The sequence below is a fragment of the Lupinus angustifolius genome, chromosome LG05 (assembly GCF_001865875.1).
Source record: "Lupinus angustifolius cultivar Tanjil chromosome LG05, LupAngTanjil_v1.0, whole genome shotgun sequence".
Lineage (NCBI taxonomy): Eukaryota > Viridiplantae > Streptophyta > Magnoliopsida > Fabales > Fabaceae > Lupinus > Lupinus angustifolius.
In genome coordinates, this window is record NC_032013.1 from 17,370,612 (window position 1) to 17,390,145 (window position 19,534).

A 19,534-nucleotide genomic window follows, 5' to 3' on the forward strand; every position below is an offset into this window, starting at 1 on the left:
CAGGCCCCATGGGCTTGGTCCAAATTGTCAATGATATATATAATCATCATTCTTTACTTAAATAAATACACAATTAAGAAAGGAATACAAATTGTCTGTAGTTTTCTATGGTGAACAAGTACGGTGTCTTTTAGTTTTAATATAATTAAATACACAATTAAGAAAGGAAAAGTAGAATCTATATTGTTTAATATTTCTTATCATGTGATTTGAGAATTTGGTTTTTTCTTGTTCTTAAAGAAATCTTCTACAAAATAGGATGTGTTCCATCCCATTCCAAAAAATATGTGTCACAATCGGACAAAAGTGACAGTTGTCAACTAGAGACTGGACAAAGTAAGGTCGTTCTAGACATTCTTGGGCCTTGACCAGTCAATCAGACAATCTAGAAAGACACATTGTTGACTAGAAAAAAACAACAAGACAACACATGGACCACTTCTAACATTTCCAACTATGCCACCTTCACAAGACTACTGCGAAGAAGATCTTGCTCCTGTCCTTAGCATGATTTTGATGAAAATACCAACATCACCTAAAGAAGAAAATGAAGAATACTTATGAAACAACAAAGATAAAGCTTCAATGAATTTAGAGTCTAAGTCTATATGTACTTCTATCCTTATACTCTATAATATACAATTAATAGTAATGCTCAAAAATATTATTAAAAGAAAATTGAAAACTACAAGTATAAATGAAAACAATTTTCAAAATATTGCGTAACAGATTACTGGATCTAAGTAACAGATTATTGTGACTAAGTAATAGATTACCAGAACTAAGTAACAAGTTACATTAGTAAGAAATGAGTTACCCATCAAAAACTGAATAGGATAATCAATTACTCCCTTTGAGTAACTGATTACGCAGTTACAATATATGAGAGTAACCAATTACACAGTGTGGTAATCGGTTACTTAGTTGGAAAAAATGTTTGGGTAATCGATTACTTCGATGCTGTGATCGATTACTTCGATGTTGTAATCGATTACTGAGAGTTGTTACACCATATTTTTGGATTACTACTAAACGACTCCTACCTTTCATACATGTGTTATGGCTGATTGGAAAGCCTATTTAAAGGCATTGAAACTCATAATTCAAACACACAACTCACATACACAATCTGAATTTTTCTGAAACACTTTTTCTGCATTTTCTACAACTTGTTACTTTAAGTGTGATTTCAAAAAAAATTCAAACCTTCTGAGCATTATGACCAAGTGTAAAAAGATTTACCGAATTGCAAGATATTATAGTGTTCAAATTTTGTAAAGGCAATCTTTGTTATTGTTAAACGTTTCTTCATTCAATTTGCTGAAATACTTTCTATCACAAGGGTGTGATAAGAAATGGGATAAAGTCGTTTGGAAATGTTATTTTTTCAAAGAGTGACATAGGTATTAGAGAGTGGGTAAGGTACAATGATGTCTCGGGGTGATAATTTGTAATTACTACTGTTAATATCTAGTGAAGAAATCTCTTGAGATGCAAGAGTACTGGATGTAACCTTCGGTGGCCAAGAAGATGAACCAATATAAAACTCTCTGAGTACTCTCTTCTCCCTTATCTCCTTAAATTTAGTTGATATTTTTCTGCATACCTTTTCTACAGCTACTAACTATGAAATTTGTAGAAAAATCTATCATAGATTTAAGACAACTAATTCACCCCATCTTAGTTGTCATCTCAATCTTATAATTGGCACCAGAGCTTATTTTGAGTAAATTATTCTCAAATATGATCTTGTATCTAAGATGTCCTCAAGATCATTTCAGGAAGAAGGTTCTAACATCAATCGCCCTCCGAGTTTTGTTGGAGAATGATATGACTTCTAGAAAATCAGGATGAGAATCTCTATAAAATCTCAAGATATGGATATTTGGAATGCGATTGAGGAAGAATCTTTTGAACCTTTCACTATTGTTAATGGTGCAAGGGAAGTAAAGCCAAAATCCTCATGGAATAATGAAGAACAAAAAAAGGTGCAATGCAATCTCAAAGCAAAGAACATCCTCACTTCAGCACTTGGCATTGATGAATTCTTTAGAGTATCAAATTGAAAATATGCTAAAGAAATGTGTGATACTCTAAAGAGTACACATGAAGGAACTGAGGAAGTCAAAAGATCGAGACTCGATACTCTCTCCCAAGAATACGAAATGTTCCGAATGAACCCTGAAGAGAAAATACTATATCTCCAAAAGAGATTTACTCACCTTAAAAATCAACTAATTACACTTGGAAAAATATTATCAAATAGTGACTTGAACTGAAAAGTTTTGAGATCATTCACCAGAACATGGCAACTATATGAAGAGGAAATGTCCTTGGCTGCTTTATTTGGTAAATTGTAGGAACATGAATTGGAACTCAGCCAACTTGACCAACATGAAGAGCAAGAAAAGAAGAAGAAAAATATCTCTCTCATAGCAAAGGTATATAAATATGATTCATCAGGAGATGAATCGGAAAAGGAAGAGATGGAAGACCTAAGTCTTTTGGTAAATAAGTTCAATAAGTTCCTTAAAAGGAACAAAGACGCTAAAATTGGACAAATGAAGAAATTCACCAAGAATAATGATGCCTCCACTTCAAACCAAAACTTCACATGTTTTGAATGTGGTAAGCCTCGTCACATGAAGATGGAATGTCCAAACCTGAAAAAGATTTCCTTCCAAGGGAAAAATGAAATGAGGACTGAACGAAGAGCCTACGTAGCTTGGGAAGACAATGATACTAGTTTTACCTCTGAACTAGCAAATGAAGAACAAGCTCATCTCTCACTAATGGCATCTCATCACTCTGATGATGAAAAAGTAAATGAAACTAAACTATTTTCTTCATCTAAATTACAACTTGCATTTAATAACTTACATGATTAATATGTCAAACTCACTAAATTGTTTTTAAAACAAAAAACTGAGTTAGACATATTCAGAAATAAACCATCATATTCTTCATGTCAAAATTGTATTACTCTTGAAAAGAAAGTTTCAACATTAAGTCTAGAACTTAATAAATTAAACAAGAGTAGCAAAAATATGGATAAAATGATTAAAGATCAGAGACATTCTACAGACCGAAGATGTCTTGGCTATTCTAACAGCCAAGTTTCTAAGAAACAAAATGTCCCAACGAAAATAAACTTTTAGAAACAAAGTATCCATGCATTTAATTGTAGTAACAACAAAACTAGGATATATAAGCATCATCCCATATATGCTTATTGTAAGAACCATGGGCATACATCAAATACTTGCATGATTAGAAAATATAGTGTGCCCTTAGGTTGCTATATATGGGTTGAGAAATGTGCTAACCATGTAGGACCCAGGGAAAATTGGATACCTAATACTACTTAACCTGTTTTGTAGGATAATTTGAGAGTTGTCTACAATCTATGGTACTTGGACAGAGGCTGCTCAAAGCACGTGACGAACAACAAAGATAAGTTCTTTGTCTTTACTCCAAAGGACAAATGCTATGTTACATATGGTGACAACAACAAAGGAAAAATACTTGGAGTTGGTAGAATCGATAAGCCACCTTCAACAACTATAGAAGGAGTATTGTATGTTGAAGGACTCAAGCACAACTTATTGAGCATAAGTCAACTATGTGACAAAGGATTCCATGTGGCATTCTACCCTCATAAGTGCATCATCGAAAGTAAGGATTCTAAAAACTCTAAACTAATTGGTAAGAGGATAAATTAGATTCTTCTTTACCAATAAAATGTTTAGTTGCTAATAATAATTATGATGCATGGTTTTGGCACAGGAGAATTGCTCATATTCATATGGATCATTTGAATAAACTAATTAAGAAAGATTTAGTTGTTGGTGTACCCAAAATAAATTTTGTTAAAGACAAACTATGTAGTGCTTGTAAAATGGGTAAACAAACAAAAGCTTCTTTCAAACCTAACCATATGGTTTCTTCTGATAGACCATTGCAGTTACTACACATGGACTTATTTGGCCCTTGAGGACCAAATATGGTGGTAACTACTATGCTCTTGTTATAGTAGATGATTATTCAAGATATATTTGGACTCTATTCTTAGTTCATAATAATGAGGCATTTAATGCCTTTAGCAAATATGCTAAAAGAGTTAAAAATGAAATATCACTGATAATCGTTGTTATAAGAAGTGATCATGGAGGAGAATTTCAAAACGCTTCTTTTCAAGAATTTTGTCATGATCTTAGTATCAATCACAATTTTTCTGCTCCTAGAACACCACAACAAAATGGTGTTGTAGAGAGAAAGAATCGGTCCTTAAAAGAACTTGCTTGTACAATGTTGAACGAAACTAATCTTCAAAAATACTTTTGGGCTGATGCAGTTAGTACAACATGTTATGTTTCAAACAGGGTTCTTATAAGACCAATTCTCAAGAAAATCCCATATGAACTCTTTAAAGGAAGAAAACCAAACATTTCTCATTTGCATATATTTGGTTGTAAATGTTTTGTTTTAAATAATAGTAAAGACAACTTAGGCAAGTTTGATGCAAAAGTCGATGAAGGACTCTTCCGAGGCTACTCTCTTACGATTAAAGCTTACAGAACTTTCAATAAAAGAACTCTAGTCCTGGGAGAATCTATTCATGTGTCTTTTGATGAAACCAATCCTATAATAAATGATGAGTTAACTCTTGATGAAGAGGACTTGCCAAGTTCCCCTTTAAAAGAAGAGTCTTTTGCCAATACAACAATCAATACTGAGCATTTGTAAATGTATGATACTCTATCTTCTCAAGAAGAGCATATTCATTCTGATTTACCAAAAGAATGGAGAACTCATCGAGATCATCCTATTGACAATATCATTGGCGATATAAATAAGGGTGTCACTACCCGTTTAAAGCTAAATGACGCTTGTTTAAACATGACATTCATTTCTCAAATAAAACCTTCCATGATTAATGATGCAATCGAGGATGAACACTAGATTCTTGCAATGCAAGAAGAGTTAAACCAGTTTGAGAGAAATGAAGTTTGGGAACTTGTTCCTAGACCAAATAATATGCATGTTATAGGAACTCGTTCGGTATTCCGTAATAAATCAGATGAAAATGGAAATATTGTTAGAAATAAAGGTAGTCTGGTAGCACAAGGACACAATCAGGAAGAAGGACTAGATTTTGATGAAACATTTGCTCTCGTTCCTAGACTTGAAGCTATTCGGTTATTACTTGCATAAGCTTGCTCTCTAAATTTTCAGTTATATCAAATGGACGTAAATAATGCATTTCTTAATGGTTATATACAAGAAGAAGTGTATGTCGAACAACCTCCAGGTTTTGAAGACTAGAAACATCCTTCTCATGTATATAAACTAAAGAAAGCTCTCTATGACTTATAGCAAACTCCACGTGCTTGGTACGATCATCTAACAAACTTTCTACTTGAAAAAGGATTTACCAAAGGAAAGGTCAACAATACATTTTTATTAAGAAAATAAATCATCATATTCTTCTTGTTCAAATATATGTAGATGATATTATTTTTGGTTCTACTAATGAGATTTTGTGTAGTGATTTTGGTAAAATGATGCAAGGGGAGTTTGAAATGTCCATGATGGGGAAGTTAAATTACTTTCTTGGATTGCAAATCAAACAACCCGAGGATGGTATTTTTGTAAGTCAATCCAAATATTGTAGAGACTTGCTGAAAAGATTTGAAATGGATGACTCCAAGCCAATTGCCACTACTATGGGTTTTGGTACATACATTGTTACAAATAAAGCTGGAAAATGCATTAACGTATCAAAGTATCGAGGTATGATTGGTTCTCTACTTTATCTAACTTCCATTAGACCTGATATAATGTTTAGTGTCTGCTTGCATTGTGTGCACGTTATTAATCAAAGTCAAAAGAATCACATTTAGTTTCTATCAAAAGAATTATGAAATATGTAAAAGGCACAACTGACGTTGGATTATGGTATCCAAAATGAAGTTATGTGATTTGGTAGGATATTCAGATTCAGATTTTGCTGGATGCAAAACTGAGAGAAAAAGCACAATTGATACTTGTCATATAGTAGGAAATGCACTAGTCTCATGGTCATGCAAGAAACAAGTTTGCGTTGTCAGTACTACTGAAGCATAATACATAGGGCAGGTAGTTGTTGTATCCAAGTGTTGTGACTTAAACAACAATTATGAGATTATGGCTTAGACTTAGGCTGCATTCCTCTAAAATATGACAATACTAGTGCTATAAATCTCACAAAGAATCCAGTAATGTATTCTAGAACCAAACACATAAATATAAGACATCACTTCCTTAGGAATCAGGTCCAAAATAAAGATATGACATTAGAATTTATTGATACTCATGACCAACTAGCAGATATATTTACTAAACCTTTGGCAAAAGAACCTTTCTATAAAATTAGACGAGAATTAGCCATACTTGATGAAGCTTACTTGTCTTAAATGCTTATACACAATTATATGTTTGCTTTATTATGTTTATCTTAAGCCTTCTTGTACTTAAAATTGCTTAGTTTTGTTTAAAATTTTCAATTTCTGGGGTATGTAATCGATTACATAGGGTCAATAATCGATTACTAGACGTCAATATGCCTGAAGATTCGAAATTCTAGGGTTAGTAACTGAATACTCTAGAGAGTAACTGATTACTACATATGGCAGAAACTTTCAGTAACCGATTACTCTAGAGAATTACCGATTACTGAATATGGCAGAAACCTTTAGTAATCTATTACTCATATGTGTAATCGATTACCTAAACTTGATGTTTGAATTTTGGGAGTTTTTTATGTTGAGTAACTACTCACCTTGAGTAATCGATTACTCAAACCAGTATTTAAGTGTTCTTCTCCTTTTTTTTCAAACATTTCATCTTCTTCCTCAAACCCCTCTTTCATGTCTACCATATTTGGCCTCTAAAAACTTCACCTTTGATCCAATTTGAGTGATTTTTGAGTCATTTCATATCACATTTTCAATTCAAACACTTCTATTCCGTCAATTTCATGTTTAGTGGCCAAAATAAAAAATCCCCAAATCTCTCAAAAACTCAAAATCTAATTTTTTTCAAAACTTCAATCCATGGCTTCATCATCAAAAGCTAAGAAGCAACATCCTAGTATGTCTCAACATAAGCAAGACACTTCATCTTCTGAGGCTAATCCTCTAGATTTGGCACGACTTCTCGCCAATGATGAACAATGCAAAGTCTCGGAGCATTTTCTTGGACGGCCAATCTTTGCTCCTAAGTATGGCAAGATAAGTAACTTTGAGTTTGATGATTTCCATTTCCCTATTCTACTTAGGCAACAAAATCTTTTTTATTTTTGTGAGGAATCAAATGCCTACTACCCCTAACTTATTAGATTATTTTACTACAATTTGAACTTGAGGAAAAAATGTTTAACATCTTGAGTGAAAGGAAAAGAAAATGTTTTAGATGTAAAGACTATCAATTCAATATGATGTAATATACCCTATCAAAGTAGCATAAAAGATTTCGGTCTTGTATGTGAATGTGGTAATTATTATAGAAAAGAGTTCTACTACTCTATGTGTAGATTCTCTAAACTGGGAAGTCGAAATGTGTAAGCAACATGCTTTAGGTAAAACTATAAAGAGTAGAGATATCCTTGCTGTTGGAAATCTCAATCTCGAAGGTCGATTGTTTCACAACTTTCTTAGCTATTTCATAGTTCCAAAATTCTCAAATCATTCTCAAATTAATGACATGGAACTATAATTGATGTATGCTCTTAAGCATAACCTTCAAATAAATTGGTCATTCAAAGTAATGAGACAAATGTGGTCTGTGCGAGAAACCCACAGCCCCTTGCCTTATGCAATCATCATCACCAACATACTTGAGTATTTTAGTGTATCCACTGCTGGTGATTCCAAAATCATACTCGATGCACACGATAGTAAGATCGATGTGGATGTGATCCACAAAATGGGTTTCTTTCGAGACCAAATTGATGGAATTTATAAGCATCAAAGTGATAGACAAGCTATACCTGCTGATCCAACTGCAAATGTCTCTATTAACCTTCCTCAACCTCAACCTTCTGAATTTCATGTTGAGTCATCTTCACCTGTTGCCATGCTTACTAATAAGATGATCATGGATGAATTATTCTCTCTTTGAGGCTACATCTCTAATCAAGTGGATGTTCTTAATGCTCAAAATCAATAAGTCCAAGTTGAACTTCAACGTTTATCCTATAAGATCAACACCATGGATCTTGATGACAATAATACTGAGCTTGAGTCTTATAATAATTGATGTCTAGGTTTCTCTTTGTAATATTGCATGATTGTTGACATTTTTTATATGTCTTCTGGTTGTTTGAACAATGTAAGAACATATTTTTAGTTTTATGCTATGCTATGTTAAATTTTTGTTTGCTATATACATATCGTGTGTACTTCTTGACTTTTCTTCTTTTTGATGAAGTCAAAAGGGGATAAAAGTTGGGAGAAAAGTCGAGAGAATGTATTTTTTGTCTAAAATTCTTTCAGGCACATAACTCCAAATGAAAGGGGGAGCATACAAAATAGGGGGAGCATACTCAAGTCATGTCAAAATATCGCAAAGTATGCTACTCTCATAAAACTACACTGTGAAGAAGATATTGGGTTGTCATCATCAAAAAGGGGAAATTGTGAAGAATATCTTGCTCCTGACCTTGACACGGTTTTGATGAAGACACCAACATCACATAAAGAATAAAATGAAGAATACTTATGAAGACAATAAAGACAATGAAGATAAAACTTCAAGGAATTTAGAGTCTAAGTCTATAGGTACTTATATCCTTATGCTCTATAATATACAATTAGTAGTAATGCTCAAAAACATTTTTAAAAGAAAATTGAAAATTACAAGTATAAATGAAAATAATTTTCAAAATACTATGTAACAGGTTATTGTGACTAAGTAACAAGTTATCATAACTAAGTAACAAGTTACATGAGTGAGAAATGAGTTACCCAACAAAAACTGAACAAGGTAATCGATTACTCCATTTGAGCAACTGATTACACGGTTATAGTATATGAGAGTAATCGGTTATACAGTATGGTAATCGATTACTCAGTTGGATAGAATGTTTGCGTAATCGATTACTTCGATGCTATAATCGATTACTTCGATGCTGTAATCGATTATTGAGAGTTGTTACACAAGATTTTTAGATTCAAACTGAACAACTTTCACCCCAAATGTAATGGTTTCATTCCAATCAACTCCTACCTTTTCATAGAGGTGTTATGGCTGATTGGAAAGCCTATTTAAAGGCATTGAAACTCATAATTTAAACACACAACTCACATACACAATCTGAATTTTTCTAAAACACTTTTTCTGCACTTTCTACAACTTGTTCTTAACTTTCAGATTAAATTTTGTGAAGTTGATTTAAGTGTGGTTTCAAAGATTTTTCAAACCTTTTGAGCATTATAATCAGGTGTATAAAGAGTTACTGGATTGCAAGAGATCATAATGTTCAAATCTTGTAAAGGCAATCATTGTCATTGTTAAGTTTTCTTCATTCAATTTGCTGAAATACTTTCTATTACAAGGGTGTGATAAGAAAATGGATAAAGTCATTTGGAAATGTTATTTTTTCAAAGAGTGGCATAGATATTAGAGAGTGGGTAAGGTACAAGGAAGTCTTGGGGTGAGAATTTGTAATTATTACTCTTAATATCTAGTGAAGAAATCTCTTATGATGCAAGAGTACTAGATGTAACATTCGGTGGACAAGAAAGTGAACCATTATAAAACTCTCTGAGTACTCTCTTCTCCCTTATCTCCTTAAATTTACTTGATATTTTCTGTATAACTTTTCCACTGCTACTAACTCTGAAATTTGTAGAAAAATCTATCATAGATTTAAGACAAATAATTCACCCCCTCTTAGTTGTCATCTCAGTCTTACAACTACCACACTGTTTGAACAATGCAGACCTCTGCCATAAAGTGCATGTCGCATGCACACTATACTCTATACTAGACGACAAGATAGACCTGTAATACAACTACACAACCTGCTACATGCTATAAGTGAACTAGTCATAGAGTACGGACCTGATAGGATCATCCAACATAGGGAAAACAAATGTTGCTTGTATGTAGTAGACCCTATAGAGCCATTTGGTCGGTCAGACCAATATCATCTACAAGAGAATATTTTACTCACCTCTCCACTATAAATAAGGATGCCTCGCCCATAAGGAAAATATACTTTACATCATATCTCTTGATATTATTCTGTAACTCTTGCACTATGTATTCTTATATCTATCTTACATACTAACTTGATTATTAGAGAACCTTTTCAGATACCTCCCTGACGCTCTCATGTGACTCTAAGAAGATTCTTCACCAAGACCAAAGAATATTGGCGTCGTCCGTAGCTTACCTACACAAAATTGAGTCTAGTTTCAGAACTCCTCCATCCCCCAAACCAAGAACAATCTCCCAGCCCAACCACTTACCATCTCATACCACAATGGAGCAAATCACCCCTTCACATTTATCATCATGGCATATCTACTACCTACACAGCTAACCCGCCCACCAACATCGATCAGTATGATGGTTTACGCCCTTCGTGTGATGGGCCTCCCACCTCACATTGAAATGCATTATCTTGTAGTGGTATACCCAACTAGACACAACATCATTGATCAGTGGACAATATTGGCAAACAAGTTTAATGTCCGGTTCACAACCAGTAAACCCCAAACTCCCTTATCCTACACCTTGTCTAGCATTCAACAAAGTCCCAATATGTCCATCATAGGTTAGACTATTTCAATGATGAAGCAATGAGGGTATGCACCCTAAGTCCTGATGTGATGATGCACCTCCTTGTCACGGGCCTCAAAGAAAGCTCTTCAAGATGGAATTGGCCAAAGACAATGTGGCCAACATGGAGGATCTCCACTCTAGGGCCCAACAATTTATCAACTTGGTGGAAACCTCCAACGCTCAACCTACCACCGATTACCACTCACATAACCCCTCACGGAAAACCAAAAAACCTCACCCCATGGAGCCACTAAGGAATGACCCACCTAAAAGGCCAAAATACAACGTATACACCCCACTCAACGCCAGTCATTCTAGAATCTTTCAAGAGGTTATGGTCGCCCACCTTGCTCCCCTCCCCAAACCAAATCCAACCTAGAAGACTAGATCATAGAGCTGATCCAAGCAATGTGACTTCCACAAAATATTCGGCCATAAGATCAACAACTGCACCCAACTACATGATACAATCGAGGACTTGATCTAGGCAGGTCACCTCCAATAATTCATAGTCGGATATACCATGCAAAAACAATCACCTCCTCGTCGAGCTACCCCACCCAGAAGATGCTCCATGTCCCAGACACGACATAAGCGTCCTCCAAATAGGGAGCAGACTAACAAGTATCACCCGAACAATCAAAGGCGGTGGAGCCCGATCGACATCAACACAATATCTGAGGGTTTTGCTAAGGGTGGTACTTTTAGGTCCGCTCGGAAGAGGTATCTATAAGGATGATACTGATAACAACCATTGTTAACTAAACTGATTATCACTTGTGAGTCACTTTCAATAATTATTTGTCATAAACCTTTACTCAATTCTATAGTGAGCATAAAGTATATACCCCACAATTCTACCCATAAAACAAAAGATGTACCTAAGTTTTTGGAGAAGCCAAACATCCATTTTTCAATATAGTCCCTACAGACTCCCCCACAACCTGCCATACTAGTTGGCTTCTTATTTAATCCATACATGTTACGTTTAAACCAACCTGGAGGAGGGGTTTCCCAACCAGCCAACCCGTTATTTTATACAAGTGTAGTAAATATTGATGAAAGAAATCCCAAGTCATTGCCATTCACATAGTAGTTGTCAACCTAGTTGCGTTATAGAGAATTTGTTGAACGTTGAAGTTGTCACCATTAAACACCACATTGATTCTCATTTTCCAAATACACCACAGCATAAAGCCAAAATTTTGATATACATTCAGCAAACTAGAATTCCCAAGATTTTCACTTATCCAATCTTTTAGATCATCCACGTAAAACGTCGGATGGTTAATCAAAGATAGAGAATTATCCCACAAAGGTCTAATGCAACCACAATGTCACAACACATGTAACACTATTTCTGGCTCACTGGAAGAAAGATGGCAACTCGGTCCTCTATAATACTTGATTTCCATCTAAGGTAATTCACCCAAATACCATTATGCATTGCACGCCAGATGAAATTGGTAATGTTGTATGGTCCATTCCATTTCTATAACTTCCTCCAAGTTGGACAAGTAACCATAGAGTTGTGATGTAGAGCGTCGTAAGTTGATTAAGAGGTTAAGTAACCATTGGTTGAATGTGCCCAAGATAAAGAGTCTAAGCCTAGAGTTGCTGATGGTGGAGGCATAGCCAATATTTATGTTGGGTATTGAGATGGAAGCGAGGGAATCAAAGAATGGATCTTCCAAACTAAATTTTGATGGTCATAATAATCTGCCACTATTTGAGTTTCTTACAAAAGAGAGGTAGATGATAATGTTATATCTCGAAGTATATTCCCTGAGAATAATCATTTATCTATAAAAAATGAGCTATATTATCATCTTTAATTCTACATCGAAACCCTCTCTTTAGATCCTCCCAAGTTGATCTAATCTTCTCCAAACATGTGACTCGAAATAACGTTTTCGCACATTAGGTAAAAGCTCCTCACCACAACCATATTTAGATCTAATAATTCTAAACAGGAAAGTTTTGGTGTTAGTTATCAAACCCCAACCAAACTTCAATACGAGGGACTTGTTGAAATCATGCATTTTTAAGCCCAATTCACCATCATCTTTAGTTCTGTAGACGTTCTCCTAAGCTATTAGATGAGGTGATCTCTGTTTGTCAATTGAATTCTAGATAAAGTCCCTTTTAATTTTTTCAAGCTTATAGCATACCTCTTTAGGTAAAAGATTTAGTTGCATGCGGTATGTAGGAAAATTTGATATTACTGACTTCGCAAGGATTACTTTCCTACAAAATTAAGCACATTTGACTACCAAGTGGACAATCTTTTTTGAGTTTTGTCCAGGATGAATTGGCAGGTTGCAGTTATAACTTTTTTAGGAGCAAGGGGACCCCCAAATAGTGACCTAGGTTTGATGTTAGTCGAAAACGAGAGATGTGAAGAATCAAAACATAAATGGTCTCAGAATTCAACCTATTGTCTCGACTTATTTATTATTATTTTCTCTCGCTTTCTTCCTTTCTCCTTTCATAAGTCTACAAATATAAAATTCTTAACTAGTCATGATTTTTTTAGGATTACTAAGGTATTTTATCACCCTCTTGGGTAAGAAATTAATCAATTTCGCGGTTCGTAACTGTCTCTCCCAACAAGTGTCCTCATGTGAATCGAACTCTTAACATTTGGTCTTCCTGGGAATCTAGTCGGACCTTACATCACTGGACCAACACCTTATTCATTCTTAACGAGTCATAATTGATACTCAATATTTTTTTTTTGGTTCCTATGGGTATCCTCGCACTGGAGACAATCTTGTCCGAGCCGAGAACATCCACATGTACGTGGGGCTAACTCTCTCAGCGGACATTTTTTCCATCTGAATCATAATTGATACTCAATATGTTTAAACATAAATTGATTTTTAAATAACAATTATCATTTCTTACAATGATCAAGAGTTTAAAGATACTAACATATATATTTATAATCAATGCAATTCAATTTTTAATTCAAATTCAACTTTTTTATTGTTTATCAACTTAATTAACTTGGTTGATTGCATAGCCAAGAAAATAACCTTTTACTTTTAATAAAGTTTATATACTAAAATAACGTTAAGAATAAACTTATTTTTAATTAAGCAATCAAAAATATTTTGCTCCAACTTCTTAGGAACATCACTAACCCCTTCCGATTCTTCAAACTTAGGGTTTAATGCTTTGGATTCCAGCCAGAAACTCTAGCACTCATTGCAAAGCTTCAACTTTTCTCATTCACACGCACCTCCACAACGATTTGAGCTCCCAAATGGTTCGCTCCAATGGCATCAAATTCCTTCACTGCATTGCTTATCGATCTCTCCCCGGAAACAAATCCGTACGTTTCTCTTTCATCAATTTCGTTTTTTTGAAACATTTTCTACGTGAACTGTGATATAACAGTTTTCTGTGTGTGGTGAATCTCAGGTATATGAAACAATGTCCCGAAAGTGTTATAGGACATTGAATTCTGGACTCTGCAATCCATATAGAGTTGTTGGAAGTCGTTATTCAAATGGTATGTGTTAAATTAACCCTTTTTATATATTATTTTCACATTTTACAAAGGTATTTTCATTTTTTTTGTTTGTTTTGAATTTTGGCTTTTGTACTATAGAGAAATGAGTATCTGTTGAAAAACTCAGTTATTTTCTGAATATTATTGACTATTATTGTTCCAGTTCTGGTTTCCCTTTTCAGTTTCTATTCTTAAGAGTGAGTACCCAAATTCATCAATGAGGAAAACACAGCCTAATTCATTTCATAATTAATGAAAAAAAATCCCATCTCGGCCTTCAAAAAATCTCAAAAGTGTGCCGAATAAGTGTTTTTTGTAACAAACTATTGAAACACACAAGTCCTTAGCAGGGACTATTTTGACTCCAACTTTAGATTCTTAGGGACCAATTGGAACTTTTCACTTTTCAGGGTCTAAATTGGGAGTGCATTTTTTTATTAGTGTCTTATTAGTATTTTCTCTTTAACATTATGCTTTTCATTATTGTTTTTCTGACTATTTCATACGTTGTCTGCTTGCAGTTGGAGGTGATGTTAATTTGAAGAACTGGTTACTATTGGGAGCAACAAATACATATTGGGGGGCATCTAGGTCTTTTCATGGCTCTGGTACAAATTTTAAATCGTGTTACACACTTGCCTTCCTTCTCATTTTTCCTGGAGTCACACCTAAAAGCATTTGGAAAATTGATTTTTTGCTATTTATGTCTTGCATTATACACCACTTCTATTTCCTTTGGTGTTGAAACAGAATGAGCTCAGAGTATATGCTACTTCCATTCATTTTTCTATGTTCCCTATTTATGCCTCTCTCTTCATTCATGTGTTTACTGTCCCTTGCTTGTCAATGACTTATTCCCCCTCCTAACTCCCTTGCAGCACCATTGGCAAAAGACTTTTCTCCCCGGAAACAAATCCGTACGTTTCTCTTTCATCAATTTCGTTTTTTTGAAACATTTTCTACGTGAACTGTGATATAACAGTTTTCTGTGTGTGGTGAATCTCAGGTATATGAAACAATGTCCCGAAAGTGTTATAGGACATTGAATTCTGGACTCTGCAATCCATATAGAGTTGTTGGAAGTCGTTATTCAAATGGTATGTGTTAAATTAACCCTTTTTATATATTATTTTCACATTTTACAAAGGTATTTTCATTTTTTTTGTTTGTTTTGAATTTTGGCTTTTGTACTATAGAGAAATGAGTATCTGTTGAAAAACTCAGTTATTTTCTGAATATTATTGACTATTATTGTTCCAGTTCTGGTTTCCCTTTTCAGTTTCTATTCTTAAGAGTGAGTACCCAAATTCATCAATGAGGAAAACACAGCCTAATTCATTTCATAATTAATGAAAAAAAATCCCATCTCGGCCTTCAAAAAATCTCAAAAGTGTGCCGAATAAGTGTTTTTTGTAACAAACTATTGAAACACACAAGTCCTTAGCAGGGACTATTTTGACTCCAACTTTAGATTCTTAGGGACCAATTGGAACTTTTCACTTTTCAGGGTCTAAATTGGGAGTGCATTTTTTTATTAGTGTCTTATTAGTATTTTCTCTTTAACATTATGCTTTTCATTATTGTTTTTCTGACTATTTCATACGTTGTCTGCTTGCAGTTGGAGGTGATGTTAATTTGAAGAACTGGTTACTATTGGGAGCAACAAATACATATTGGGGGGCATCTAGGTCTTTTCATGGCTCTGGTACAAATTTTAAATCGTGTTACACACTTGCCTTCCTTCTCATTTTTCCTGGAGTCACACCTAAAAGCATTTGGAAAATTGATTTTTTGCTATTTATGTCTTGCATTATACACCACTTCTATTTCCTTTGGTGTTGAAACAGAATGAGCTCAGAGTATATGCTACTTCCATTCATTTTTCTATGTTCCCTATTTATGCCTCTCTCTTCATTCATGTGTTTACTGTCCCTTGCTTGTCAATGACTTATTCCCCCTCCTAACTCCCTTGCAGCACCATTGGCAAAAGACTTTTATGATGTTCTTGGTGTGAGTAAGAATGCAAGTGCTTCTGAAGTAAAGAAAGCATACTACGGGGTAGGTTTTGCTTAATTGTGATTGATACACAAGTATTCTGATGCCAAATGATGCATTCTTTTCAATCATCTGCCAGTTTTCTGATTCCACTTTGCAATTTCTTATTCATTCCCCTGTCAAAGGGGGATCACATTGCCATGAATTTCTTTAATATATTCTATGCCGAAGAATTGTACAACTGTTTTTAGTCTCCCTCATTTTACCTTCATTCTCATATGACATGAATTTTTCAAAAGAATGTTTGTCAAGCATGGGTTATTCATCTAAAATATTTCTGATTTCATTCTTTATTGTTTCTCAATTTTCTACAATTTCCAAAGCTTGCAAAGAAGCTACATCCAGATACAAACAAAGATGATCCGGAGGCTGAAAAGAAGTTTCAAGAAGTTTCATTGGCATATGAGGTGCACTCTTGTTCTTGTTACTTATGTGAGGTCTACTTTAAGTCGTCATATTATGAATAAACTTACTGCTGGTTTCTCGACCCTTTTTCCTTGGGTAATTGCATTGTAGGTTTTGAAAGATGAGGAAAAGCGTCAGCAGTATGATCAGGTCTCACATCTTTCCCAATTTTTTTGGCTGCTTCGTTGAACATTTGTTTCCATTACCTACATATTGGGAATAACTGTAGGGTATATAGTTGATTTTTGCTTCAACAGTTGTAAACCGTAGATCAGTTAGATGAACATACCAAAAAATGTTAGGTTTGAAGCAGAGGGCCTCTGTTTTATGGAGAACAAAAAATTTGCATAGATATGTTTGAGAAAAATAGAGGGTGAGCCTCGGCACTACAGTAAGGTTGTTTGCCATGTGACCTGGAGGTCATGAGTTCAAGTCATGGTAGCAACCTTTTTGCTTGAGAGCGTAAGGCTGCATAGACCCATTGACCTGCCCGTTTTATATAGTCGAGAAAATAGATGGATGGGAGGATTAGGGAACATGGCGCATTTCTTTTATTTATCTACCCATTCTTTCTGTTGATTTATTTTAATATTGATATGTAGGTTGGCCATGATGCTTTCATAAATCAACAAAGCACTGGTTTCGAAGGAAACAGCGGCTTTAACCCGTTTGAGCAGATATTCCGTGACCATGTAATGACTTACAAATTTCTTCCCTCTTTTTAATTAAATGTGGCCTTAAGCAATCATACAACCATCTCAGTTACTATTTTGATCAAAAGGCAAACCAATTTATTGATTTTATAAAAAGCTGTACAAATTTGCGTGATTAGGTAATCATAATTTGTTATATGGTATGTTAGCATGTTTGGTTATGCCTTTTTCCACTTTTAATTGTAGTAGAATTTTTGTCAACTATTCGCTAACTAATTAAATATAAAGGTCCCTGAAACTTGCTTGAGTTTATATCCCACATTTGAAGTCTAATATGATTTTCTTTAATTCTCTGGAAATTCCCTCAATGGTGATCAGGATTTTGTCAAGAGCTTTTTTCATCAGAATATTGGTGGAGAGGATGTCAAGGTTCTTCCTTTCTTCATATTTTGATATCTTTAAGTATACTAAGGAAGGATTGTTTGAGGAAAAACATCTTATTTTAATCAATGCGTATTAATCTATTTTCAGGCTTTCATTGAATTATCCTTTATGGAAGCTGTCCAAGGATGCACTAAAACTGTTACATTTCAAACAGATGTGTTTTGTAATACTTGTGGTATGCTATTAGTTAACTACTATTTATATGCTATGAGTTGTCCGCTATGGTTACCACTATAGTGGTTTAGTTTGTAAAGCTGGTGTTCCTGGATGGTCACAAGTTTTTTGTCTGAAATATTACAGGAGGGAGTGGTGTTCCTCCTGGTACAAGACCTGAAACCTGCAAGCGGTGTAAAGGCTCAGGAGTGGTTAGTATTCTCTTCAAACTAAGATTTAACCTTTAATATCAATTTTTTTAAATTGACGAAATTCATATATTTACAGACATTTGCACAAGCTGGCCCATTTAGGATGGAACATACATGTGGTACATGTAAAGGAACTGGCAAAATTGTATCGGTATGTGCATATATTCAAACTTTTTTCTGATTAATTATATCATTTTTAGTATATTGTGTGAGTTCAGATATGATGGACTCAACTGTGATTATGAAGTGCAGACATGGATGCATACTAAAAATTTCATGATTCATAATGTATATATAGGCTCGAAGGTTTCCAATATCTTAAAATGTGTTGATATTTCTATTTTGCAAGACCCTCCCAAATGCAGACCCAACCCATGTCTTAGTTTATTCTTTCGAATTTTAAATGGCCATGTCCACACGAGTGTCTATGCATGTGTTGCCAGCCTACCATAGTACCATGTTTTAGTCGCATTGGAGCCAAAGAAGAAATAAATGGTATGGACATGTATTGTACATGGGTTGTGTCGACACCTGTTCAACAACACAGTAACACAGGCATCAAAATGGCATGTCTGTGCTTTATAGGCTGTTATTCACTTGCTTGTTGTTGAGCTTATTTTCTTACCTGGTTTTAATCCATTGTTAGAGGTTTTTTCTCCCATGATGAATGTTGCTTTTCTCATCATGCAGCATACATTTATTTGGGACTTCAATACCAACAACATATTTAAATTATTGATAACTTTGTTTTTTCTTGTTTGCGTCAGAGTTTCTGCAAGTCATGCAGGGGTGCTAAGGTTATCAAAGGAACAAAGTCAGTCAAGTTGGATATTATGCCTGGTAATCTTCTTTTTTTTTTGAACTTTGGAATGTATTTTTTATGTCGATTGTGTTCATATGCATGGACAGAAAATATCAAATGAACCAGCAATTTTCCTGTGGATTTTCCTTTTAACTGTGCTAATAAGTCATCTCACATTTTCGATCTGATGAAGTTGGTAATAGAGAAATTATTGTGTGGGAACTTTCTACCCCAGGCATCCAAATCATTGTTTGACATGTGCAGCTATGTTAAAAGTATCCAAAGAATTTCAACTTGAGAATAGTTTCAATTTGTTAGCTCTTTCACACCCTCCAAAATGTGTCCATCTGCCTTTCATTTATTTTGTGATGATGTGTCATCATAGCTCTTATTAGCTGTTAGTTATTTAGGTGTATTCTAGAAGCTCTAGAAACAAACATATGTACCAGTTACAGTTTTTTGA

The 19,534-nt window shown here is 34.5% G+C and overlaps 1 protein-coding gene across 3 annotated transcripts in view; it reads left to right on the forward strand.

Moving 5' to 3' along the window:
* LOC109347935 (chaperone protein dnaJ GFA2, mitochondrial-like) overlaps nucleotides 13,942-19,534 on the forward strand; it is a 7,702-nt gene continuing 2,109 nt past the window's right edge. The window contains exons 1-12 of one of the 3 annotated variants that reach the window (XM_019588058.1): nucleotides 13,942-14,167; nucleotides 14,257-14,347; nucleotides 14,869-14,955; nucleotides 16,323-16,405; nucleotides 16,726-16,809; nucleotides 16,919-16,957; nucleotides 17,410-17,499; nucleotides 17,839-17,889; nucleotides 17,992-18,079; nucleotides 18,205-18,269; nucleotides 18,346-18,420; nucleotides 19,037-19,109. In XM_019588058.1, coding sequence (XP_019443603.1) covers nucleotides 14,006-14,167; nucleotides 14,257-14,347; nucleotides 14,869-14,955; nucleotides 16,323-16,405; nucleotides 16,726-16,809; nucleotides 16,919-16,957; nucleotides 17,410-17,499; nucleotides 17,839-17,889; nucleotides 17,992-18,079; nucleotides 18,205-18,269; nucleotides 18,346-18,420; nucleotides 19,037-19,109 — 988 coding nt within the window. In that variant the 5' untranslated portion in view covers nucleotides 13,942-14,005. Of the gene's footprint in view, nucleotides 14,168-14,256; nucleotides 14,348-14,868; nucleotides 14,956-15,355; nucleotides 15,445-15,965; nucleotides 16,053-16,322; nucleotides 16,406-16,725; nucleotides 16,810-16,918; nucleotides 16,958-17,409; nucleotides 17,500-17,838; nucleotides 17,890-17,991; nucleotides 18,080-18,204; nucleotides 18,270-18,345; nucleotides 18,421-19,036; nucleotides 19,110-19,534 lie in introns of those variants that run through there. The other 2 variants (XM_019588057.1, XM_019588059.1) reach the window with 2 other exon arrangements.